At 40.5% G+C, this 25,122-nt stretch overlaps 2 protein-coding genes across 2 annotated transcripts; one reads left to right on the forward strand and one right to left on the reverse strand.

The window, feature by feature from the left end:
* Positions 1 to 2,254, reverse strand: Tex12 (testis expressed 12). The gene is made up of 4 exons (XM_051197422.1): positions 2,181 to 2,254; positions 1,223 to 1,334; positions 1,078 to 1,129; positions 1 to 344 (listed from the first exon to the last, which is right to left on the reverse strand). The coding sequence occupies exons 1-4, from the start codon at positions 2,241 to 2,243 to the stop codon at positions 200 to 202; spliced, it is 372 nt and encodes a 123-aa protein (XP_051053379.1). The 5' UTR covers positions 2,244 to 2,254; the 3' UTR covers positions 1 to 199.
* Il18 (interleukin 18) lies at positions 1,286 to 24,656 on the forward strand. The gene is made up of 7 exons (XM_051197423.1): positions 1,286 to 1,362; positions 8,076 to 8,251; positions 17,746 to 17,832; positions 18,971 to 18,982; positions 20,887 to 21,021; positions 21,970 to 22,103; positions 24,308 to 24,656. Exons 3-7 carry the CDS (start codon positions 17,754 to 17,756, stop codon positions 24,530 to 24,532), a joined length of 585 nt encoding a protein of 194 aa, XP_051053380.1. The 5' UTR covers positions 1,286 to 1,362; positions 8,076 to 8,251; positions 17,746 to 17,753; the 3' UTR covers positions 24,533 to 24,656.
* Positions 24,657 to 25,122: the final 466 nt, after the last annotated feature.

Raw genomic sequence — 25,122 nt, forward strand, 5'->3', positions numbered from 1 at the left:
CATATATAATTTTTAATTTACATTTTTATATAATGTGCCAAATATTTGATCCTCAAAAGAAAGATTACAAACTTTATATTACTGTTCATCTTTAAAACCCCTTTTAAATTTATAAAAAGTTACAGTTTACTACATATATTTTCTTTAATAAGTAGGATACAGCAATAATAGGAACCGACTTTCAGTTGGTACAGGTATTTTACTTGTGCAGGGTGTTGGTAATTACTGTAAACCTCTGCTTCAGGAACTCTCTTTTTTGTACCAGAAAGTTTTCAATAATATTGGCTTCTTTGAAGAGTCCATCTAACTCGTCAATATAAGATGCATCTACTGCTGCTCTTTCACTAATAGGAAAAAAGGCTTGATATTAAAATGAATTATAAAGTCTAGATGTGCCATCATTGCCATGTTCTTTATACTGTATTTGTTAGCTATTTCAGTTTCATGGCTTTGCTATGATAGAGCTTAATTAATTTACTAATATTCTTCAAGAAAAAAGTTAAATCAGTCCAGCAAATACTTTTGACTACTTAAAAAGTCTCCTGACACACAAAAAGTGAATCTTATATAGTTACCTTTTATTATAAATTTTATAAATTATTAAATTAAACAAACTATTATGCAGGTATAGTGATTGTCCAGTAGCTTACAAACCACCTGGTAATACTACAAATTCTCAGGCCAATATTTAAATTCAGTCTTGAAATGTATACTAATAAAATATAAATATATGAAATATTTATCTTTAACACAACCCCATTAACACTAATTTCACCAAAAAATACTATTCTCAGAGAGATATCTGAATAAAAATTTAAAGATAATACCATCTAGAAACCAAAATACATCCATTCTAGTATTAGTGCTAGAAACATGACAATCTATGTTTGGACAATTAGGGATTACTCCCTTAAAATAATCTACTCATCTATTATAAGGAATTGAGATAAAATTGTAACTTCAAATTTCTAATTGTCAGATAGATTTTTAAGCCATGGAATTAAATTTTTTACTACTGATTTTTCAGGACAAAGGGGTTTCTAACAAAAATACTCAAACAGTATCATAATTACTTACCTTAAAATTTTTGCATATGTAGACAACATCAGATTAATTTCCTTGCTCATATCTGTTAAAAAAAATTGAGTACGTTATAAAATCTAACAAAGCTTCTGCATGATATAGTCAATACACATAAATACAAACATTATTTATACATCACCGCTCAAATCCTTCTCCAGGGCGTCCTCTTTATAAAGGAGTCCAGAACTTTCAGCGAAAGAAGAATCTGATTTTCCAAGTGAGGGTACCTGTGCATTATCTGACACTTGGGGCTAAGAAAAGAAAGAAAACAGATCAATGGTAAGATCTTTAAGACACATATATTCTGCTCATTAAAAAACACACCAAACCTTTTCAGAGGGGTCTGGGATCCAGTTCTGTACTACAATGTTTGTCTAGCATCCTTAAGGCTGTAGGTTCAATTCCAAGTATTTCAGAATTAGAAATGAAACTGTAGGTTTGGAGCTGGGGATTAATTCAGTGGGAAAACACTAGCCTAGGAAAGCACTGAAAAAGACACACTAAAGATTCTATACCCGTCATTTACATTTTTGTCATCAAAGAAATCTTTAGACACAAGAGACACCTGGCTCAAAACACTGAGTTTTGTAGTTTTCAAATTTTGAAAATGGCTTTTAACTCTTAATAAAAAAACCAGTCTTGTATCTTGCACCAGTGGATGTATTTCTAACATGATAACTGTAACTTAAACAACAGTCAAATGGTTGAAAATTTTGCAATACAGAGACTGGCAAGATGGCTCAGCAGTGAAAGAAAGCACTAACCACTGAAATCTGATGACCTAAGTACAATCCCCAGACCTGCCTACAGCATGTTAGAATTTTACTCATCTTAGCAAATAATTATGCAAGTAAAGTCCCATGTACCAAAAAGACACGGACTCACTTTGGTTAATTTTAAGGTCATCAACTACCAAGAAAAAAATCCCTAAGGATATATTTATAGGTCTATTCTTAGTGGAAAAGCTAGGTGGAGTCAACATAGCCCTATGTTGACTATGAGAACACTAAGTTTTACTTAAGGATGGCACTCTCTTGAAGAAAAGAAACCAGAAATAGGTACAATGCAATGAAATGCTGCAAGAGCATAAAGCTTACCTCCAGTTCTCTTGATCTCTTGCAGTTTCTAGAATCAGGGTTTACAAAGTGGTTTGCCATCATCCTCTGGAGGCACAGGCTATAAAGTTTAGAGGTTTGTCAAATTTAGGTACGAACTCCACATTACTACAGTCTTCTTCACCCATGTCCTTTTCCCACTTCTATCATCATTAATTTCTGCTCTCCCAATCTGCCACCTAATTTTAATTTCTCCATTCTCTTTTTCATCCTACCTCTCAAAACTTTTCATTCAAAAACCTGCTGGGTCAGTAAATTCAAGTTTTATCACATGGCATCCAAGGTCATTCAATATTCTAGACCACTTTCAACTACTTGTCTATATGAAATGAACTCAACTAACCTCATAGCAATTCTATCTTGTTTTAGCATTAGAACACTTAAGATTCTTCTCTCTATAAAATTTAAATGTTAAAATTAGAAGTTAGATGCTCTTGGGACCCTTTTCCTCCCTCTGAGTTGCCTCGTCCAGCCTTGATATGAAGGTTTGTGTGTGATTTTATTCTAACTTGTTATGCCATATTTGATTGAGATCCCTGGAAGGCCTGCTCTTTTCTGAAGGGAAATGGAGGAAGAGTGAATCTGGGTGAGAGGGGAGGTGGGAGGGAGAGGCTTGGAGGAACAGAGGGTGGGAAACTGAGTAGGAATGTAATATGTGAGAGAAGAATAAATTTTTTAAAAGTAGAGGTTAGAGCTCCTTTTAAGAAGGAAGAAAGAGGAGAACTCCAGAGATGGTTGATCACATTTAAACAAATAAAACTAGACTATCCCAGAAACAGGATCTCTTCATTCTTCTTGTCTGAGATTGTTTCCATTGTCCTACCTGTACCTTAATATGGCATCAAATAAATTCTAAAGCTATTTTCCTAAGAATCTGAACTGTTAAGGTTTAAACTTCAAAAGACATTGGAATTTAAAGGAATGGTCTTTATATCTTAGAGTTGAATAACTTTTTACATTCAAAGTATTTGTTTCTCTTTTTTTGATTGTTTTTTGAGACAGGTCTCTCTGTGTAGCCCTAGCTATCCTAGAACTCTCTTTGTAGATCAGGTTAACCTCTAACGCAGGAATTTGCCTGCCTCTGCTGCCAGAATGCTGGGATTAAAGACTTTCGCTGCACACCTGGCTATTTCTCTTAGATATCATAAGTTAGATTAAAAATATAGAGAATCTGGGTTCATATATATATATATATACATATATGTATATATATATATATATATATATACACACATACATACTTATATATGCATATGATGGCAACAAGAGCAAAAAGCAGATTATGAAGACACTTCTAACTTCAGCACAGTACTTCCAAATGCCTACCACCTTCATGGTATTAATCTAGCCTAGTAACATGCAGAAAATGCACGCATATATGCACTGAGGTTCCTAAAGATTCCAAAAGTATTTCAGGGAAACCACACAAGGCAAAAGGTTTTCCCTTTTCTGCTTCTTTCTTTTCTCAAACTAACATGTACACACACACACACACACACACACACACACACACACACACACACGTATAATTAGTCAATTCTGTGTTTGTAAAAGTGATTTCTGTCATAATTTAAGACTCCTAAATAGCCAAAGTCTGAGTTAACAGGCAGTCCTCACCCTGTGAAAATATAGGGCTATATCATCTAAGGCGTTCCCTTGTGCAACTGTTTGCTATTGTTTGTGTAGGTTTTTCTTGTGCGGGAGGTGGCTGGTTTGCTTTCAGGTTTTCCGGACTGAAACTCACCACATAAACCAAGCTAGTCTGGAACTCACTGGATAGCAGAGGCTGGCCTCAAACTCTCAGCAATCCTCCTGTCCCCGGGCTCCGAGCGGGGACTCCAGCGCTCCGCTCGGCCGGCCGTGCCCTCTTCACAGCGCTCCTGTCGCCTCACGCCATTTCCCCGCCTCTTTCCCTCGCCTCTCTCACACCTTCCGGTTTGCACCCCGAGGCCCACCCCACACCAGGCGCCAGCCCCACTCCACTGCTTTCCTTCCCACTCCATTTCCCTGCCGCGCGCTCACCCTCTTGTCGCGCTCGGGATCGGAGATTCGACCACGACCTGTCTCCTCAGAACGGGCGGGCGGCGCAACAGCGAAGGCTTCGTGCTCCTCTGCGCAGGCGCCCCGGTGCACAGCTCCCGGCAGGCAGCGCGCGCGTGCAAGTCACGTGACAGCCTCGCTGGCTTGGACTGCTTGGAGCCTCGCTTTCGCTTATGTCCCGCCTTTTACTCTCGACTCAGAACCTTCGAGAAACAGACAGCCTGCTTCCCACACTGTGGGGAAGTCAGAGTAAACTTCAAAACTAGTCTCTCGCTCGGAAGGACAGAGGCCTTGCCAGGGGCAGCCAGGCATGTGCCAGGGCCAGGAGTCTCAGCAGAGGAGCATTAAATATTTTCCCCTGCTCCTCTCAGGAAAGGGCGTGCTTGTCCGGTGTAGGGTGTCTCAACTGGTTCCTCTAGCCCACAGTCTCCATTGGTGTCCCTCTATGTCTTTAATGCCGCCAAACTCTGAATCATGCCCTTAAAGAAAATACATTTATGGATATGTCAGTAAGTGTAGCTGGCCTAATTAGCGTTCAGAAAGTACTTAGTAATTCACGTGGTTCACACACTCGTGGCTTAACTTTACTGGGTACTTTTGCATGCCGCCTTTGACCTGTGGCTTCACAGACAAACTTCCTAAACTCTTTCCGGTTAATCAACCTGGTGCAGAAACGGTATATTTCCCCATAAAGCAAAGGTCAATGGCATGCTTCCATGAACCTTGAGCACATAATTCTACATTTTAAAAGGCTGTTATTTAACACGTGGTCTTTTGTTTTTGTTTTGTTTTGTTTCCTTTTGTTAATTTTGCCTAACTACTTCCTTCCCCGATATGGGAGGTGGCGGGTACTTGAAAGTGTGTTATCTGTGTTGAAAATTTTACTATCTGCAGTATGTAATACACTTTTTATAAAGTTGGATATGTTTGGTTTACAGGACTAGAGTTCATTCTCGAGCACCCATAAATCAGTGTATACTTGTAATTACAGCACTGAGAAGGTACAGGCTAGAGGGTCAGGAATTTAAGGTTACCCTTGGCTACTTTTGAGGCTAGCCTGTGATACATGAGGCTATATCAAAGTTAAAGACCATCTTTTATTAAAAGACTAGCCAGGCAGTGGTGGCCCATGCCTTTAGTCCCAGCCCTTGGGAGGCAGAGGCAGACAAGATTTCTGTGAGTTGGAGGCCAGCTGGTTCTAAATAGTGAGTTCTGGGACAGTTGGGTCTACACAAAGAAAACCCTGTCTTGAAAAACAAACAAAAAGCAAGACCATGACTTTTCTAAATTTTTTTGTATAAACATGAAATAAAAATGTAAGGATTTAAACTTTTTAAGCATTCCTAGCAAACATAATATTCTCCACTATTTATTTGGTTTTGTTTGTTTGTTTTTGAGACAAACTCCTGCTTCAGTCTTAACTATTCTATACCATTATCATTAGCACTGTTATTTTTTAAAGTCCATTAAATCAAAAAGTCTGAGTAATGTTGGTCTATTCCTCTCCCAACCTTCACATTGTATTATATCTAAACATAATTATCCCCTTGGTTCTTAAAATATTTCAAAGGAAAAAAAAAGGATTCTATCCTAATGCATAAATGTTTTCATCATCCTAAAAGACAACCATATTATATTCTTTTCTTGTTTTAATGTTACCCTCATTGTGTGGGTAATGAGAAGAATGTTAGTTAGTGCCTTAGAATTTTCCAAGGACTGGGGGCAGGTCTATAAAATACATAGGACACAAAAACATATAGCTTACTCTATATCATAGAAAAAAAGAACCTTGTATCAAAGTCCCCAAACTTAGAAATATACAAACCATTCCTTCTACATCTTTAGAGCTAGAGGAAGCTCGCTGGCACTCACTCTACTTCTGGTCATTTTGTTAACGCCATTCATCACTCTGTGACTCTACTTCATTCAGTCTTTTGAGTCTTTTAAATTCAATCACATTTTGTATTCTTACCACATTCTTCCTTAGTTTTTCTTCTGGTAATCCATCACACCAAGTCCCTCACCACAAACTTCCTCTGTAATTATGGCTATCGGCATGATGTTTTCATGACTTTAGGAAATTAAAACTCTACCCTGTTTTTTTTTTTTTTTTTTTAATTCAAAACTACCTGCTTACACAGCATTTTGTTTCCTAACTTTAGAAACCCTCTTACCATTTCTTTGCTGGGAAAAAAAAGTCACTTTCTGATTCCACTGCTAACAAAGCAACAATTTAACTTGTGTCCAAGTAAAAAGTCTCTAAGAAATACTGCTACTATTTCAAGGCTATATTTTCACTCTTGTCTTTAGAAGACTATATCAATGAGTTAATTAGAAAGCTGTATTGATGAGTTAAAGATAACCCTTATAAAGTAATCTCCATAAGTCATATTTCTGATATTCTATGTCAGAATTTTTCCACCACCTTAGGAATAGATACATGGTTTTGATTTGCCTTAGTGTTGGGGACAGGGAGCCTGTAGGTGCTAACATGCCACAGTATGTATGTGGCAATCAGAAAACAGGCTTCTGATGTCAGTCCTAGGGTGTCTTTGCCACTGCATTACCCAGGGTAGCTGGCCCTGGAGCTTCTGGGGATTCTCCTATCCACACTTCTCATTTCCTGTAGGTGCACTGGGATTAGACACTAATGCTACTGTGTCCAGCTTTTAGTCTATTTTTACTTAAAAAAAATTCAAATGTTTGGGACAGAGGAGACAACTCAGTCAGTAAAGTTCTAGCCAAACAAGCATGAGAATATGTGTTCAATCCCCAACTAACTCACATTAAAACAAATAATGTCTGACATAAGGCCAGTGAGATGACTCAGCACATAAAGGCACTTACTGCCAAGCCTGAAGCCCGAGTTCAATCCATTGGCCCATATGCTGGAAGGAGAGGACTCACTCCTGCAAGATGTCCTCTGACCATCTATATACTATGGCACATGAATCACCCCCTCAACCCCCACATGCATATACCCACAGGAAAAAAAAAAAGAAAATTAAAAAAAAAAAGCCTATTAGCATGATGGCACACACTTGTAACTCCAGCCCTAAGGAGATGGAGACAGTCAGGTACCTGGGTCTCACTAGCCCATTAGCTTAACTAGCCAAATCATGTGTACCCCAGGTCCTAGTAAGAGACCCTGTCTCAAAAACCATTATGACAGTTCTGAGGAACCACACCTGAGGTTGGCTTCTGCCTCTACAGGAATGTACAACTCCCACACATGCACACACAGGAAAAAAAATCTAATGAAATAGATTTGGACTGGCATTTGACGTGATTATAAAAGGGCTTTATGAAAACGGGCTGTTTCCAGGCCATTGAGAAGTAAATCTGAACAGTCCTTATCATGTGTCATGTGGTACCATGTTGTGCATGGGAAGGAAAAAGTCCTGAATAAAGTCTTAAAGAGAAAGAATGAAAATACTATGCAAAATACGCATCTCCCCCAAAATATATTTTACGGGTATTTTAGGTATAATGACTATGTTATAGAAATGATTCCAGTGTGTTAGACATCATGCTGAAGTGTGATGCGAGCCTCAGAACAGAGGCCGATGTGACAAAGGATGCTCTAATTAACCAAGCAGGTTCATTTCCTTTTGTTGCTTTCCTAACCTTCTGAAGGAGGCATGGACCCTGGGAAGGGCCAGACCCCAGCTTTCACAGAAGAGATGATTCACCTAATAGCGATGTTTACATTAAGGGAAATGCCTGTGTTTTCTAACATTTTTGCTGCAAGTGTGCCTTGGAGGCGGGTCTGAGGCGTGCCAGGGCAGTCTCCTCCCTTTGCTACCTCCTTCCTCCTTCCTCATGCCTCTTTCTCAGACTGCTGCTGGATCCACACCCAGACTGCAAGCTCTCTGTGCCTCCATGCTCCCTGTGTTCTTGGCTGCCTGCTCCAGCTGCTGACAGGGCTGCCACTTCTACAACTCCGGTATCAGAAGAGGAAAGAGGCCTCAGCTTCCAGATCACTTCCTCTTGGTGGGAACTATTTAGCCCAGGTAAGACATGTCTCTCTTTATTTGGAAACACAGGCATGACAACTAGAGGTAAATACGCTAAAATGCTATTGAGAGGAATGGGTCTCCTTGATCACCAAGACAGGAAATCAGTAATCAGACAAGGAACAGAAGCAGGGAACAGGTTGTTTCTCTCTGCTAGATGTGGGAAAGTGTCACTTCAGGGCACAGATTCTCTGTTATCTTGTGAAGATTATTAAGAACCATGGAGAACTTTTCTTTCTCTTGTCTATTTTCCATATTACTGTAATGCACTGTCCTAGAAAAAAAACTTAAAGTAGTCATCTAGTGGTTTATTGTAAAGTACATCACATGTGTTCTTCAATAACATTCTTAGAGACAGCCTTTCTTATGTTTACAAACCTTTTTACTGTTTGGCCCAATGGAAGAGGGCAGGATTCTTGCTTTGTTTTCAAACTGTTTCAATGGTACATTGACTTCGCTTCTGATACTCTTGTCCACTTGTGAGAGTAAGAGCTCTAAATGGCAAGTGGCATCCTAGGATTACTGGAATCAGCTTCAGCTACCCTAGGAACCGTCAGAACCTCTGCTTTTGGAGCAATGAAGGAAATCCAAACCTGTCAAAACAAAAGAGAGCTCCTACAAGACGCTAATCATAAGATCCCCAGCAGAAGTCTTGGACAGGTCTGTACTTGGATAATATAGCATCCCCCAGGAAGACTACTTTACAAGGGAAGGGCTGAATAAAATTATCTCTATTTTGAAGATAAATAGCAAAACCAAGGAAGATGTCTTTAATCTCTTTACTTTTTGCCTATTTTTAGCTGACCAAATTCTGACATGCTCCTGCAGAGTGCCTTACCTCTTACCTGCATCGCTTTCCCAGTGCTGTTAACCAGGGTCTTCCATGGGACTCTCAAAACCCTCCATATGCTTCTGTTCTTGCAGGAGAGGACTGCTCTACCTGCCACCCCACCCCCACCACACCACTGTTCCCCATCACACAAGTACTCTTCCCCCATGTCCTTGTTCCCTCTGTTCAAATATGGAGCAATCTTCAAAATTCACATTGACTCTCCTTTCACACACACTCATTCCAAGTATGTCAGTTTCATTTGACTATTTTTTGTCAAGCCTATACTTAACAGTTGATTAAATACGCCTTCATTAATGATCTAATTTCCTGTTGTGCTCTGCCCCCATTGCTCCCACATTCCACGTACACTCATTTGTAAGATGGCACAATTGTCAAGGGCTAACTGACCGACTGAGCTGAAATGTCACCTGGCCAGTGAGGTGGCTCAACTGGTAAAAGAACTGCCTCAAAGCCTGCCGACCTGCAATTGATTCATGAAACCCATATCAAAAGGGAGGAGAGCAAATCGACTCCACACATATGCCATTATACACTTATACACACACACACACACACACACACACTACACTACACTACAGGGGTCTTTTTGTTTTGTTTTATTTTGTTTGAGACAGGACCTCACTTGGTAGCATTGGCTGTTCTTAAACTCACTATTTAACTAGGGTAGACTTGAACTCACAAAGTTCTGCCTCTGTCTCCCAAGTGCTGGGATTAAAGGCTTGTGCTGCTACACCTGCTACAATGAAGGTGGTTTGTTGTTGTTACTGCTTTGTTTTGTTTTTTTAAGAATTGAAATACTAGCCAGGTGGTGTTGGTGCATGACTTAAATCCCAGCATGCAGAGGCAGAGGCAGGCAGATCTCTGTGAGTTTGAGATCAGCTTGGTCTACAGCGCGAGTTCCAGAACAGGCTCCAAAGCTACACAGAGAAACCCTGTCTTGGAAAAAAAAAAAAAGAATTGAAATGCTGAGTGTTGATCTTGCTGCTGTCAAGATGACTTCCCACCTGATTGTAGAGATTTAATAATGTAGCAGCCCCCCTCTGTTTAACACACACCTACTCCACAGAACTGGAGTTCCACAGACAGGGCGAATGGGGGCATAGTTGCCTTTCAAGTTCCAGGCATTTTACTTTTAATAAAATATTAAGTTTTAAAGCTCCTAGAAATTTAAAACTTCTGGCTGAATAATAGTCTATATCTGTGTATTGTCTTCCAAAGGTTCTCAACCTTCCTAATGCTGTGACCCTTAAATATACTTCTTCATGTTGTGGTGACCCCCGACCATAAAATTATTTTCACTGCTACTTTCTAACTGTAATTTTGCTACTGTTATGAATCATAATGTAAAAATTGTGTTTTCTATTGGTCTTAGGTGACCCCTGTGAAAGAATGAAGACCCACGGGTTAAGAACCACAGTAGGAGGAAGCCACTAGGGCATTTGCCCCATATAAATGGCACTTTCATGGCAGCTTTAATAGCCTAGAATTGCAGAATTCTGGGGCTGGGGGGAAAAAAAGCTTGATCTCCAGCTTCCTTGTTTTCCAAATGAGGAAACTGAGACTGCTCCTACAATTAAGTAACTTGTCCCAGGCAAAATTGGACCTCATATGACCTATTTTTCATCATGATATTCTGCCATTTGCTCTCTATGGGCTAGTTCCTAAAGGTTTATACAACTTTTGTTTTGTTTTGAAGACCCAATTCTTTTTTTTTTTTTAATTTAAGAAAAAAAATGTTTCATTTTACATTCCAACCCCAGTTCCTCTTCCTTCCCCTTCTCCTACCTCCTTACCTCCCCCCATCCTCCCTCCCACCTACTCCTCAGAGGGGATAAGGCCTCCAGTGGGGAGTCACCAAAGTCTGGGATACCAAGTTGAGGCAGGACCAAGTCCTTCCCCACTAAATCAGGCTGGGCAAGGTATCCATCATAGATAATGGGCTCCAAAGCCAGTTCATGCACCTAGGATAAGTCCTGGTCCCACTGCTAGCCCCCTGCCTCCCAAACAGACCAAGCCACATTTAGAGTGCCTATGTCGGTCCCACACAGTTTCCCCAGGTGTCCAGAGTCCATGAGCTACCACTAGCTTGTGTCTGTGGTTTTCCACATCATGATCTTGATCCCCCTTGCTCATGTGATCTCTCCTCCCTCCTCTCTTCAACTGAACTCCAGGAGCTCCACTCAGTGCTTGGCTGTGGGCCACTGCACCTTCTTCCATCACTTCCTGGATGTAGATTCTATGATGGGAGTAAGGGTGGCCACTAATCTGATTACAGGGGAAGACCATCCGTCAGGCATCCTTTCCACTAGTGCTAGGAACCATAGCTGGGTCCTCCTTGTAGATTCCTAGGAGTTTCCCTAGCACCAGATTTCTCCCTAACTCAGTAATGACTCCCTCTATCATGATATTTCTTTCATTGTTCTCTCTCTCAGTCCCTCCCCCAACTTGGCTATCTTGATCCCTCTTGTTCCCATGCTCCATCTCCTCCCTTCTATCCCCTTCCCAGTTTACCCAGGAAATCTCAACTACTTTCCCTTCCTGGGGCCCTCGTGTGTTCCTCTTAGGGTCCTCCTTTTTACCTAGCTTCTCTGGGGCTGTGGATTATAGCCTGGTTATCCTTTGCTTTACACATAATAGCCACTTAGGAGTGAGTACATACCATTTTTGTCTTTCTGGATCTGGGTTACCTCACTCAGGATGTTTTTTTCTAGTTTCATCCACTTGCCTGCAAATTTCAAGGTGTCATTGTTTTTTACTGAGTAATACTCCATTGTGTAAATGTACAACATCTTCTTTATTCTTTGGGTGGGGGCATCTAGGTTGTTTCTAGGTTATGGCTATTACAAATAATGCTGCTATGGACATAGTTGAGCAAATGCCCTTATGATATGAATGTGCTTCTCCTTTGGGTGTATGCCCAAGAGTGGTATTGCTGGAAGACCCAGTTCTTGCTATATGCTCCTAAGAGGCTCTTTATGAAAATATTAGGTGAGGGCTGGGGAGATGACAAGGTTGGAAGAGTACTCCAGGACCTGTGTTCAATACCCAGAATGCAACTTTAAAAAGCAAGCAAAACCGAGTTGTTCAGTGAGCTCATAACCCCATTGCTAAGGTGGCAGAGATAGGTGGATCTATCATGGAGCTTGCTGATCATCCAGTCTAGCCAGCAGGCAAGTTCCAAGACACTGAGAGGTCCTGTCTCAAAAAAAAAAAAAAAAAAATGGTGTGGCCAGCAATTGGCTCAGAGGATAAAGATGTCTGCCACTAACCCTGGCCCCAGAAATGACTTCTAACCTTAGACATGCGAACACACACACAAAAATAAATATTGTCTCTTTCCTTTCTAAAAGGATAGATGGTAGTTAAATGAATAATAGCCACAATTGTCCTCTTATCTATATACAACACACACACACACACACACACACACACACACACGCATGCATGCATGAACAGTTACACACATACATATGCAAGAAAGAGACTATTAGGTAAACTACTAGCTAAAATGTCAAGGCATTCTTATCCACTGAGAACTGTATTTCATGCATTAGAATTAAGGAAGTGAGGAAGCATGAGTGAGAAAGAGTCTGAGGAAATTGGGGAGAGGAGTGAAGAGATTATACTTACAATCATGATGCGCTGAGAGCTAATGGATGTGGGAACAAAGTAAGTGAAAACTTCAGAGTAAACACATAAAATATACAAATTAGGAAAAATGAGAGTGAGAAAGTCTTCCATTTGATTCATCTGTTTCAGGCTTCCCTTGTTTTCTTTCTTTCACTGGGTTTTGAGGAAAGGTCTAAAGTCTGTCCCCAAATAGAATGAGTTTTTAAAAACTCGAGTTTAACCTGTTTTCCTCCTACTCATGGAGATTGACCTTTCCAGCCTGAGAAAACAAGACTTATCACCTGCTCTCCTTCCCTGGGTTTTGTCAAAGGAGCTACACTGCAAGCTCCTCTAAATTAAATTAGGCAAAATCTAAATAATGTAATAGGAAAATATCAGTTTAACTTTATAAGTAATTGGAAATAATATGAACATTTTCAAATTAAAAAGGTGGTCTAGGTGGGAGGTGATGGTTCATGCCTTTAATCCCAGCACTTGGGAAGCAGAAGCAGGTAGATCTCTTGAGTTTGAGGCTATCCTGGTCTACAGAGAGAATTCCAGGACAGCCAAGACCACACAGCGATACCCTATCTTGAAAAAAACAAAATAAATAAATAAACAGATAATAAATAAATAAATAAATTACTGAGTCTAGATTGGCATAATTTCAGAGTTACTAGGTCAAGGGGATTGTAAACTGTTTGCACTATTGCCAACTAGAAGACCTTACCCTAGTGGGATTATCCACCTCCACCACTAAGGTATAAATTAAGCTATTCCTTCCATATTTCAGAAGTTCTCACATTGAGCCCTAGTTCCAACCTTCCCCCTTCCTTTTGTTACATTTTTTTTTTTAAGTTTGGAGACAGGAGCTAAGTTACCTAAACTGACCTTGAACTCACTCTGAGTTACCCAAGCAGGCCTTCTGTCTTAACCACTCTTATAATTGGGGTTACAGGTCTATGCCATCACACTGGATTATAATGTTATTACTAACTTACTATTTTATTACAATGTGTGCATGAGACAGGTGTGTGACAGCGGACAATTTTTATGGAGTCAGTTCTCTCCACCTTTATGTAGGTTCTTGGAATCTAACTCAGGTCTCCAGATATGGGTGGCAAGTGCCCAGAACTATCTCACTAGCCATATAATACTATGCTTCATCAAAATTATTTTCTTTTCTTTTTGCCTTCACAAAACCCAGACTGGACTCTAATTCACTGTGTAACTGAAGAAAATCTTGAACCTCCTGTCTCCACCTTGAACCCCAGGCCCTTACTTACCAAATGTGATTACTGATGTACACCAACACACCCAGGTTTAAATAGTTTCAGATCTGATAAAAATGTTACTATTTGTAATATGAACAATCTCTAAGTATATAAGTACAAGCAAGATGCAAGACTACACAGTATTAAGAAGGCCAAAGTACCACCATGATAAGATGTGAAGAGAAGGCACTCTACAAAACATTGTTAATAATGCTGAGAAGGTGGATGGGAAGAAGGCATGCATCCACGTTGATGGCTGTCAACATGTTCACCCCAAGAATGGCACCTCCACACTGCTACATTTATTACCAAGGGCAAAATGGTCTTGGAAGTCTGAAAGCTATGACTACATTTACACTCTGTGTGGTAAAATGATGAAACCTCAAGCAAGCCTTGGTCTCCCAGCCTCCTCCTCCCTGACCCTTGACAAGCTTACTCCTCTGTCCTTGCTAGACTAACATCACTACACTAACTCCTACTCCACCACGAGGAGTCTCTTGAAACTCCAGCTTCTACAGCACCCATGATACCTTGTCCCACCCACTGGAGTCTGAGTCACTGGAAGATGGGAGCAAAGTTTCATTCAGCTCCTAGCCCCACAGTTGACTCATATTAGATATTGAGAAATTACATGGTAAACAAGTAGGAGAAGTATGGGGAAGAGTGTGTTTGTTTCTTTCGATGTTGTTACTGTAATTTTTGAAGAGGGAGCCTTGAGCATGCCAGCCGAGCTCTCAAACACTGAGCCACACCCCTAACCTCTGGTTTTTTTTTTTTTTTTTTTGTTTGTTTGTTTTGTTTTGTTTTTTTTGTTGTTGTTGTTGTTGTTTTAGTTTTTTAGACAGAGCCCAGGGAGGGATCTCTCTAATCCATGATCCTATAGCTTTGGCTTCTTGATGTTGGGAATACAGACCTGTACCATCAGATCCATTTAGGAGAGGTAAATTAATAAATAATGTATTTATTTTATGTATATGGATGTTTTGCCTGCATGTACCACTGCTGCCTGTGGAGGCCAGGAGAGGACATCAGCTTCCCTGGACCTGGAGTTACAGATGGCTGTGAGCCACCATGTGGGTGCTGAAAATGGACCTGAGTCCTCTTGAAAAGTAGTTGGTGCTCATGACCACTGAGCTGTCTCTCCAGCCATAGGAATAGTATTTTTAGGGTACCTGAGTCCCTCTCGAGGTCATTCATTCAATGACTAATTAGATATTCACTACAGTAAATTTCACTACAGTAAATACTAGTAATTTGAAAATCCAATTCTTGACCATAGTGTTTGCTGTATTCCAGGCAAATTACTTTTGAAAAATATGGGCTGGGAAGTGGTGTCATACACCTTTAATCCCAGTACCCAGGAGGCAGAGGTGGGCAGATCTTTGTGAGTTCAAGGCCAGCCTGGGTTACAGAGCAAGTTCCAGGACAGCCAGGACTACACAGAGAAACTCTGTCTCCAAAAACAAGAGAGAGAGAGAGGAGTTGAAATAGACCTTTCTTTAAAGAGTCATCTCATGAGAAAAAGCTCTAATCCATTCCTTCTTGTGGGCTCCACTTTTAATTATCCAAGCATCTCCAATAAGGCCCCACCTCCTGCACTGACACATAGAGACCAAGCCTCAACATGAATCCTGGTGGCTACAAACCACCAAAACAATTAAACAATTGTGACTCAGTCACAGTTCTGAGAGCTCCATCCATTAACTGCCTTCTCAGCATGAGACACTAGCTGCACTCCAGAACATGCCTGTGGTGTAAGGGAAGTTTGTACATTTTCCCCTGAAGGTACCATATTTGAGTCTGTTGAAATAAGACAGCAATCAACAGATTATCAGGAGCTAAGAGATTTATTGACTAAAATCAATAAAAAAATCTTACTAATCAAGAGATTATTAACACTCACAAGCACCTGAGCTACATGAAACATGAAAGTTTGGATACATTCCTAAGAGAGGAAGTAGAGTAGGGTAGGTAGGTGGCTTTAAAGAGTGATAATTACTGTTGGGGAGCCAGGGGAGCATAACCCCAGAGTCAATGCAGACTCAGTGGCACACACTTGGAATCTCAGCACTCAAGTGGCTGAAGCAGGATTATGATTTCAACAGGACACTGGAGAGAGAGAGAGAAAGAGAGAGAGAGAGAGAGAGAGAGAGAGAGAGAGAGAGAGAGAGAGAGAAATAGGCGATTGAAGGTAATTGTGTTCCTCTTCATTGGACCTGCCTTCAAGAGACAGTGGACTGCAGAGGTCTCTTTCCTACTTTAGGAGAAAAAGGGATCAAGAGAACCTGCCAGTAACCTCTGGAGGGAGCAGAGAGCTCTTAAGGATGCTGCTTTCATCTGGCCCGTTATTTTCACATTAAAGGACAGACAGGAAACTCATTAAATTAGAATGGTTATTAAAAGCTGAGGAGGTGGCTATTGAGACAGAGCCTTAGGTAGCAATCTTACTATATAGCATCCAACTCCAGATCCTTCTGGCTCAACCTCACAAGTGCTGCCAAAAAAAAAAAAAAAAAAAAAAACTAACAATTTAAATAGTGTTGTTTATTCCTTATTAATACATTAAGCAACAAGATCTATTAGGGTAATTTCAAAGTGATAAAGTACCATATCTTAAACAATATTTCAAGATGCCTGGTAGCAATGGTAGCTGATAATAAGTGAGCATTTCTATTAGTAGCAGGGTCAGGGCACTGTAGTTTATTTCACTGTAGTTATAACAGGGGGGGGGGGTTGCTACACTTCAGCTTAGAAATAAATGAGAATAAATGTGTATTTTTTTCTACCCGAAGTCACAGATGTCTCATACTTAGAACTCCACAACAAACTCTTACTCCATGACAAAATTTTGGAAGGATCAACATATGTAAGTGTAGAGTAGGGTAAGGGAAAGGGAAAAGCAAATACAATGGGGTTTTTTGTTTGTTTGATTGTTTGTTTTGTTTTTTTGAAGAAACATTATGTTTATGTATTACACAAACATAGACAAGCCAGACTTCAGGTCAAAAGCTGATGCTGCCTTCAGAGGAAACCCACCAACTCTCAGGAACTTTCAGTCTTCTCCCACCTTACCCCAGATTCCAGGTGGAAATACCACTTTCTATCTCTCCTTTACCACTGTGACACTGAGCTCATGAACCTTCAGCATCTCATCTACAGGAAGCCACTGGGTTTTAAGTTCAAATAGAACTGGTCCCCGGTTGAGGAATATATTTCTAGCATTACCAGTGAACATGAAACCAATCATTCAATAGTGAGCCATATATTCACCCTTCAAAATACTATGAAACAGCACTCTCCTGATTCCAAATAACTAATGGTTTATAAAAGGACATAAATGTGAGTGTTATAGACTGATACTTCACTTTTATTAAACATCACAGTTATTTATCAGCATATTGAGTAATAAATGACTTTCAAATGTGGAGGTTTAGAAGGTAGTATTAAGGAATTGGAGAGATGGCTTGGCAATTAAGAGCACCAGCTACTCTTCCAGAACACTGGGGTTCAGTTTCCAGCACCCACATGGTGCTTCACAACCATCTGTAACTTCAGTTCAAGGGGATCTAATGCCCTCTTCTGGCCTCCATGAGAACTGCATGCATGTGGTACACAGACACACAAGCAGGCAAAACATCAAATACATAAATTAAAAAATAAATCTTTAAAAAAAATAAGAAGGTAAGGGGTTTGATCATTTTATTGTACAAAGAGCAGTCTTTGCCTTTTCATGGGTGACTCTTTACTTTCATTAGGAATAAAGATGGCTGCCATACAAGAAGAAGGCTCTTGCATCAACTTCAGGGAAATGGCATTTATTGACAACACACTTTACTTTATACGTAAGTCTAAACCAGTAAGACAAATGCAGGGCTCAGAACAGGATTTCAACTAGAAAGGAAATCATGAAGTAAGCTTGGACTCCTGTTTGTCGTCAAATTCTACTACAATGTTAATGAACTCTCCTCTCTTAAAAAACAAAAATAGATTCCCAAGGTCCCAGTGCTCTGCCCCACATCATAGGGTGGCATTCCAGCAGTAGCTTACCAAGATGGCATCTGGTACCTATCATAAAAATATATCACTGAGGAAACACTGCTTCCAAAAAGAAATGCAATTTGTGATATTCTAGGCTTACAGTTCTGTGTACACCATTCATGTGAATATATTTGACCAAAAAGAAAAATCTTCTAAGATTCCATGGGTGATTTGACTTCACTCAAAGTTCAGCTTTCTTTGGTAGCTTCCTGGAAATTCCTTAGATGTCTTGCCATTTAAACAATAAATTTAAAAAGAAAGTTTTCCACTTTACTAAAAAAATACTTTAGCTATGTACTGAGATTTACAAATCCTGGATTTAAATGTTTTAATTATTACTATTTTATTTTATTTTATGCCTATGGGTGTTTCTCCTGCATGCATGTCTGTGTACTAGGTGCAGGAAGTGCCCTTAGAGGCCATAAAAAGGTGTTGGGTCCCCTGAAACTAGAGTTACAGAGGTTTATAAGCTGCCGTGTGGGTGTTGGGAATTGAACCTGGGTCCTTTGGAAGAGCAGACACTGTTTTTAACCACTGAGCCATCTCTCCAGCCCAAGATTTAAGTTTTATACCCAACATGCAAACCCTAATAAGCTTAATTTTATGGGCTCCTGAATACTTGTCATCTAATATCCCTAATGGAGGCCAACAGAACCATCACTATGGCACAGAGGTTAGGGAGTTAGGAGTGGGGCCAGGCATGGTGGCACACGCCTTTAATCCAAGCACTTAGGAGAAAGAGGTAGGCAGATCTCTGTGAGCTGAAGGACAGCCTTACAGTTTACAAAGTGAGTTCCAGGGCAGCCAGAGCTATTTAGTAAAACCCTGGGTGTGTTGCAGGGGGAGGGAGGTGAAAGAATAGAATTGCTAAAGGGCAGGGGAGGGGACGTGTTGAGCTGTACTATATAATTTAACATATTGTTTCTCTTTTCCTCCCTTTAGCTGAAGATGATGGTAAAGTATACATTTATTTTTCTCTCTTTGCAAATTAGAAGGCACTTGACACATCCATTGTCCGCTGGGAGAAACTGTCTATAGAGATGTTTCCTTGGTAGTTAATAATAACAGTTATATTAAATCCAGATTATTCTATGGTGAGAACATAATAAAACTTAAATTCCTTGGCTAATAGACTTAGGTTGTTTCCATCTTACTACTGTTGTTTACAGGGTTCTTGGAGATTTCTGTTGTCTGGTTTGACTTGACACTGGTTGTTATTATATAGCCTAGACTAGCCCAGATGTCACCTTATCACCTGGATTGGTTTAAAACTTGTGATCCTCCTGCCTTAGCCTCTCCAGTGCTAGGGTCATAGCAGCACACTCAGCAGCATTATTGTACAACAGTGTTAGCACATGTGTCTGATTGTTTGTTCAGGATAAAACCTAGAGAGTAGAAATGCCAGGTTTGCAGAAGGGGATAGTTGGCAAATCAAAGCTTCAGTCCATTACACACAGTATAAGTGGGCTCTGCCTTAGACATTGAGAGGGAGCACTTTTTCTGCATTTTCCTTTATTAGAGGAAATGTTCCCTCCATTGAGTTTATATGTGTACTAACAAGAGATAATTCCCTAGTCGGGTGTAGTGGCACACACCTTTAATCCCAGCACTTTGGGAGGCAGAGACAGGCAGAACTCTTGAGTTTGAGGCCAGGCTGATCTACAGATTAGAAACCCTGTATTGAAGTGTGTGTGTGTGTGTGTGTGTGTGTGTGTGTGTGTGTGTGTGTGTGTATGAGAGAGAGAGAGAGAGAGAGAGAGAGAGAGAGAGAGAAGATGGATTTTTCTTTGGGCCTCCAGCTCACAAAAAGTGACATGGATCCTCATTATTAATTATGAAAGCTCGGCCTTAGCTTAGGCTCATTGCTAACTAACTCTTCTAACTTAAATTAACCCATGTCTATTCATCTAGGTGTTGTCATGTGACTCATGACTTTTACCTCTTCTCCTACATGCCTGTTCCCTCTGCGTCTGGCTGATGACTCCATCTTTCTTCTTCCAGAAGTCCCTGCTATACCTCCTGCCTAGCTATTGGACATTTAGATTTTTACTAAACCAATCCCAGTGAGAGAGAGAGAGAGATGAGGAGGGAGAGAATGAAGGAGAGAGAGAGAGAGAGAGAGAGTGAGAGAGAGAGAGAGAGAGAGAGAGAGAGAGAGAGAGAGAGAGAGGCAACGTTCCTGAGAGAGGGAAGACTTGAAACTACAGCTATGGACTGCAAGACACAGAGCTCAACTGGAAAACAAAGTACTGACAATTGATGAGCCTGTGGTGGCACAGTTCTCAAATTTACATAAATAGTGTTTTCTTGTTTTTTGGGGTTTTGTTTTGTTTTGGGCTTTTCTATACAGGGTTTCTCTGTCCTGGAACTCGCTCTGTAGGCCAGGCCCAAACTCATAGAGATCCACCTGCCTCTGCTTCCTAAGTGCTGGGATTAAAGATGGGCACCACTACCTTAACCTTGGTTAAGGACTTAAGGTACTAACAAAATGCTATGATGAAACACCACAAGGTGCAATTATGAAGGGAAGGGCAGGCAGAAGATCAGCCAGGGAAAGAAGTCCCAGAGACAGGAGAATAGAGGGCTTCATGATGTCTAAGAACATGGACAGCAAGAATAAAAGTGTAGGAAAATAAAGGAGACTGACCAGAAAGTAAAATATCTGAACCTGTGGAGGGAGAGTCGTTCTGAGTGCAAACAGGAAACGCTTTGGTGTGCTCTTAGAAGCAGACTGAAACACAAAAGGCAGCTTGGTCATTGCTGCTTCTAGGTTGTGCTGACTCTGGAAACAGTAGTATTAGGTCTGTTTGTTGATCTAATAAAACAACTTACCATTAATGATTCAATTTGTATTATAGGAGACCTGGAATCAGACTACTTTGGCAAGCTTAACCATATAAGCACAGTCATACGAAATATGAATGACCAAGTTCTCTTCGTTGACAGAAGAAAGCAACCTGTGTTTGAGGACATGACTGATGCTGACCTAGGGGGTACTTTTCTCTACTTATTTAAAAACACAGAGGTGACCACCAATTCTCTCCACTCCATTTTACAGTTCCAAATGTCAGATCCCATCCTTAGATGGAAAGTCAGAGTAGCTAATATAATTTCACTTTAGAGAACACACCTTTATTAGCTGGAGTGAGGAGTTTGATGCAATAAAGACACTGTAGAGGCCATGTCACTCTGAGCCTATGTGTGTATCTCCAGTCAATTGCATTCTCAATAGAAGAACCTTTCAAGTTGGATCATTCATCCCCATTGGTTATAGCTGAACACTGCTGACACCATCGAAACTCAATGAAAAGTAGAACACAAACATTTTAAATTAATCTGTCTCCCACCAGAACATGAGAGTACCTCCCAAGATGAGCACACTTACCGCACCTCTCAGGGTGTAAGCCCCAAATACCACGGTTTGGGGCCTAGTTGAATATATATTCTTGAAAAGAAAATCCTATCCTAAGATTTTGGCCTTAACATATGTTTTTAATAAACATAGTCTTTAGACTCAGAGTAACATTCTGATTGGGGGCTGGCTATTATGTAGCCCTGGCTGTCCTGGAACTCACTTTGTAGACCAGCCTGCCTCTTAAAGGTGTATAATACCTAGCAGGGTTCATGTGTCTTTAATACACTGAAGGAAAATATCAGATATCAAGAAAAAAATATCAGAATATCTTTAACATACTCAGAATACAGAATACATCTAACCCACTCATGTTGCCCACCCAATGATTTATAGCACCCTGTAGGTGTGTTTTAAGGGGTGTATGGCTAGCTGGGCCTCATATCTGTTAACTATCTGACCAAACCTGAGTAAGGGTTGTGACTGATCTATTAAGGTGAATCTATCCTTTGTTAAATTTCTACAGATGCCAATTTGAGGGAGGAGGACTATGCTAATTAATGGTCTCTCTCATTAATATTTATTTCAGCTAATGCAGCACAGACCAGACTGATAATATATATGTATAAAGATTCTGATGCAGGGGGACTGGCTGTAACCCTCTCTGTGGAGAATGAAAAAATGTTTACCCTCTCCTGTAAGAACAAAGTAATTTCCTTTCAGGTAAGAGCCACCTTCAGTCATATTAATTTGGTTTCAGTCATATTAAATGGGCAAAATTATAAAAGTCAGATATCCTTAGACCAACTTTTTATCTAGAGCCCAAAGAACAGAGACAACCACTGAAATGGATGAGTACAGGGAATTGTCAAGCCCTTTGGCCTAGTGATGATACTTGGTTATCTAATTTTGTCTCTGAGCCTGTCAGACAGGAAAAGATAGCTGATTGCTTTTATTCAAACAGGGTTTCTTGTATCCCAGACTGACCTCAAACTCAGTGTATAGTTGAGGGTGACCTGGAACTTTCCAGGTCTCTCAGGTGCTAGGATTAAAGGTATATACCATTGTTTCAGGTCTCAGGCCCAGGGCCTCCCACTAATGCAGATCTTATCCTTTATTGCCATAGACTGGGTTCAGGTAAGACCCAACTTCATTACCCTGCTATATCACTGGAGCTTTGTGGCCAAGGATTTAAGATTCAGCTTGGTCCTAGATTATCTCCTGCAGCTTAAAGTATCTCCTTGAGTTGTGCTTTACCAGGCACAGCTTCAGGAGGAGATGCTAATATGAGAGAACTTTATACTACCATCAGTCACAGCCCATACTAGTTTGGGGAATGGCCAAGAGCTATGGCTGTCAATTTAACTAGTGCAGTTGAAAGCACACCTGCAGAGTCTTCTACAAATCTTAAGAGGATAGAATCCATTTTTTTTTTTGGTTTGTTTTGTTTTGTTTTTGTTTTTCAAGACAGGGTTTCTCTGTGGCTTTGGAGGCTGTCCTAAAACTAGCTCTTGTAGAACTCACAGAGATCAGCCTGCCTTTGCTTCCCTAGTGCTGGGACCAAAGGCATGCACCACCACAACCCAGGTGATAGAATCCATTTTTAATTCTAGAGATTTCTCAATCAGTTCATAGGGTCATGGGGATCTTTGCTACCCTGGGGTCAAAGTTAACTCCAAAGTATTAGTTCTATGATTAACATGGAAGAACCTTGGGCAGTGTCCACATTTTCTAATATATCCTGAAAAGGAGACAAGATCCAAGAATAGGAAAAGTATTCTTTTTGTAGGGCACTCCCAGCAGTTGCAGGCCCAGTGGGAGGGACTACCATTTCCAGAACCTAATCCTGACTAGGACCCTGGTGTCTGAACAACAGATACGGGAATCAGTACTTGGTACTAAACTCGGGACAGAAAGAAGAAACTACTGTCCACTGTCATGTTTGGCAGGAAAGCAGAGTCGGGGGCCACAGACTGAGTCAGTGCAGCTGGCCTATTGGGGAACCCAAGACTCAGCTGTAGAATAACTGCTAAGTCTAATCATGCTACAGTTTAGTTTCAGGATCCACAGAAAGAAGGCACTAAGATTCTGACACCTCCTGCATCTCTCATGGCTGATTCAGAAACTAGAGATACTGAGCTTAAGGGAGAAGACTATCAATATATTTAGATAAGGATGATTGAAGACAAGAACTGAAATTAGCCCAATGAGATGTCTTTGCTAGAACTTTACTTCATCATTAGCAGACCTGCTAATGGAGCCACTTAGTGGGAAAGAACAGAAGGAAGCTCTCTGGGCATAGAAGGACCAGGAGGCCCTTGTGTTGATAAGCACACCATTGTGGGAAAGGTCAGACAAGAGGAGAAAATAGCAAGTTAGGAATTAAAGAGAGGTGTTCAGTACTCTTATTACTCTTATATTCAGGGTGTTTTTTTACTGAAAAAAGTAAAGCTGCTTTAGTTCTGTTTAGTAATATACTTCTAAATAAATGGCACATATTCAAATTGTTAAAACTCCTTTTTAAATGAAAATATTTCATTTTCTGTATTTATATCTGTGTGTGTGTGCTTCTTCAGAGGCCAGAATGGGGAGTTGGATCCCATGGTGCTGGAGTTTGGGCATTCATGAGCTGTGCCCCACATGGGTGCCAGGAGCCAAATTCCAGACTCTAAGAGGCTATAGCAGCAAGACATCACCCCAGCTCAAATTGTTTATATCCTTAAAAATTGTATAAAGTCTGGCCAGGCGGTGGTGGCACACACCTTTAGTCCCAGCACTTGGGAGGCAGAGGCAGGTGGTTCTTTGTAAGTTCAAGGCCAGCCTGGTCTATAAATGAGTTCAAGGACAGCCAGGACAGTTACACAGAGAAACCTTGTCTCAAAATACAAATAACAGCAAAAATGATGCAATGTGTGCTTTCTCCACAGGAAATGGATCCACCTGAACATATCAATGATACAAAAAGCGATATCATATTCTTTGAGAGAGGTGTTCCAGGACACAACAAGATGCAATTTGAATCTTCACTGTACAAAGGACACTTTCTAGCTTGTGAAAAGGAGGGTGATAATTTCAAACTCATTTTGAAAGAAAAAGATGAAAATGGGGATAAATCTGTAATGTTCACTGTTACTACCTTACCTCAAAGTTAGGTATTAAGTATTTTTGTGTTCCAGAAAGATGATTAGAATACATGAGTCTTATGATAACCCATTCTGTGTTGCCATAACAAAATGCCTGAGGCTGCATAATTTATAAAACAAACAGGTTTATTTATCTCACGTGTCTAGCCCAATTCCTACTCCGTGGTGAATGACCCTGGCTGCATTACAACATGGAAGACAAAAGGAGAGGAATTAGCTGCATGTGAATTAGCACATGGATGAGTCTCACTTCACAGCAACTATTCTTGAGACAGACATTAGCTCTTCCCAATGCTGGAGCCCTCATGATCCATTCCTCTCCCACCTCAACACAGTTATACTGAAGGTCAAGTTTCCAGCACATGTATCAAAGCAAATCTATTCTTGTGACAATGGCTTCAACATGTCACTGAAGTATGATAATAATTATAGGATTTTTTTTTAACACAGCACCTATGAGGTGGAGAGATGGCACAGTGATTAAGAGCACTTGCTACTCTTCCAGAGGACTCATGTGTATACGATGGGGTATGCACATGCCACACTGAGAGAGTGGTGTCACTTCTATCCTTCCGTCTTTGTGTGGGTTTCAGGTTCCA

The sequence above is a fragment of the Phodopus roborovskii genome, unplaced genomic scaffold, assembly GCF_943737965.1.
Source record: "Phodopus roborovskii unplaced genomic scaffold, PHOROB, whole genome shotgun sequence".
NCBI classification, from domain to species: domain Eukaryota; kingdom Metazoa; phylum Chordata; class Mammalia; order Rodentia; family Cricetidae; genus Phodopus; species Phodopus roborovskii.

Bases quoted from the DNA above. Each gene is read 5' to 3' on its own strand.
- Il18 (XM_051197423.1), top strand. From the start codon at position 17,754: ATGGCTGCCATACAAGAAGAAGGCTCTTGCATCAACTTCAGGGAAATG. The intron at 21,022-21,969 runs GTACTTTTCTCT...TATTTATTTCAG, and splicing joins GACTGATGCTGACCTAGGGG to CTAATGCAGCACAGACCAGA. The intron at 22,104-24,307 runs GTAAGAGCCACC...CTTTCTCCACAG, and splicing joins ACAAAGTAATTTCCTTTCAG to GAAATGGATCCACCTGAACA.
- Tex12 (XM_051197422.1), bottom strand. From the start codon at position 2,243: ATGATGGCAAACCACTTTGTAAACCCTGATTCTAGAAACTGCAAGAGA. The intron at 1,335-2,180 runs GTAAGCTTTATG...TTCTTTTCTTAG, and splicing joins AGAGATCAAGAGAACTGGAG to CCCCAAGTGTCAGATAATGC. The intron at 345-1,077 runs GTAAGTAATTAT...TTTTCCTATTAG, and splicing joins ACATATGCAAAAATTTTAAG to TGAAAGAGCAGCAGTAGATG.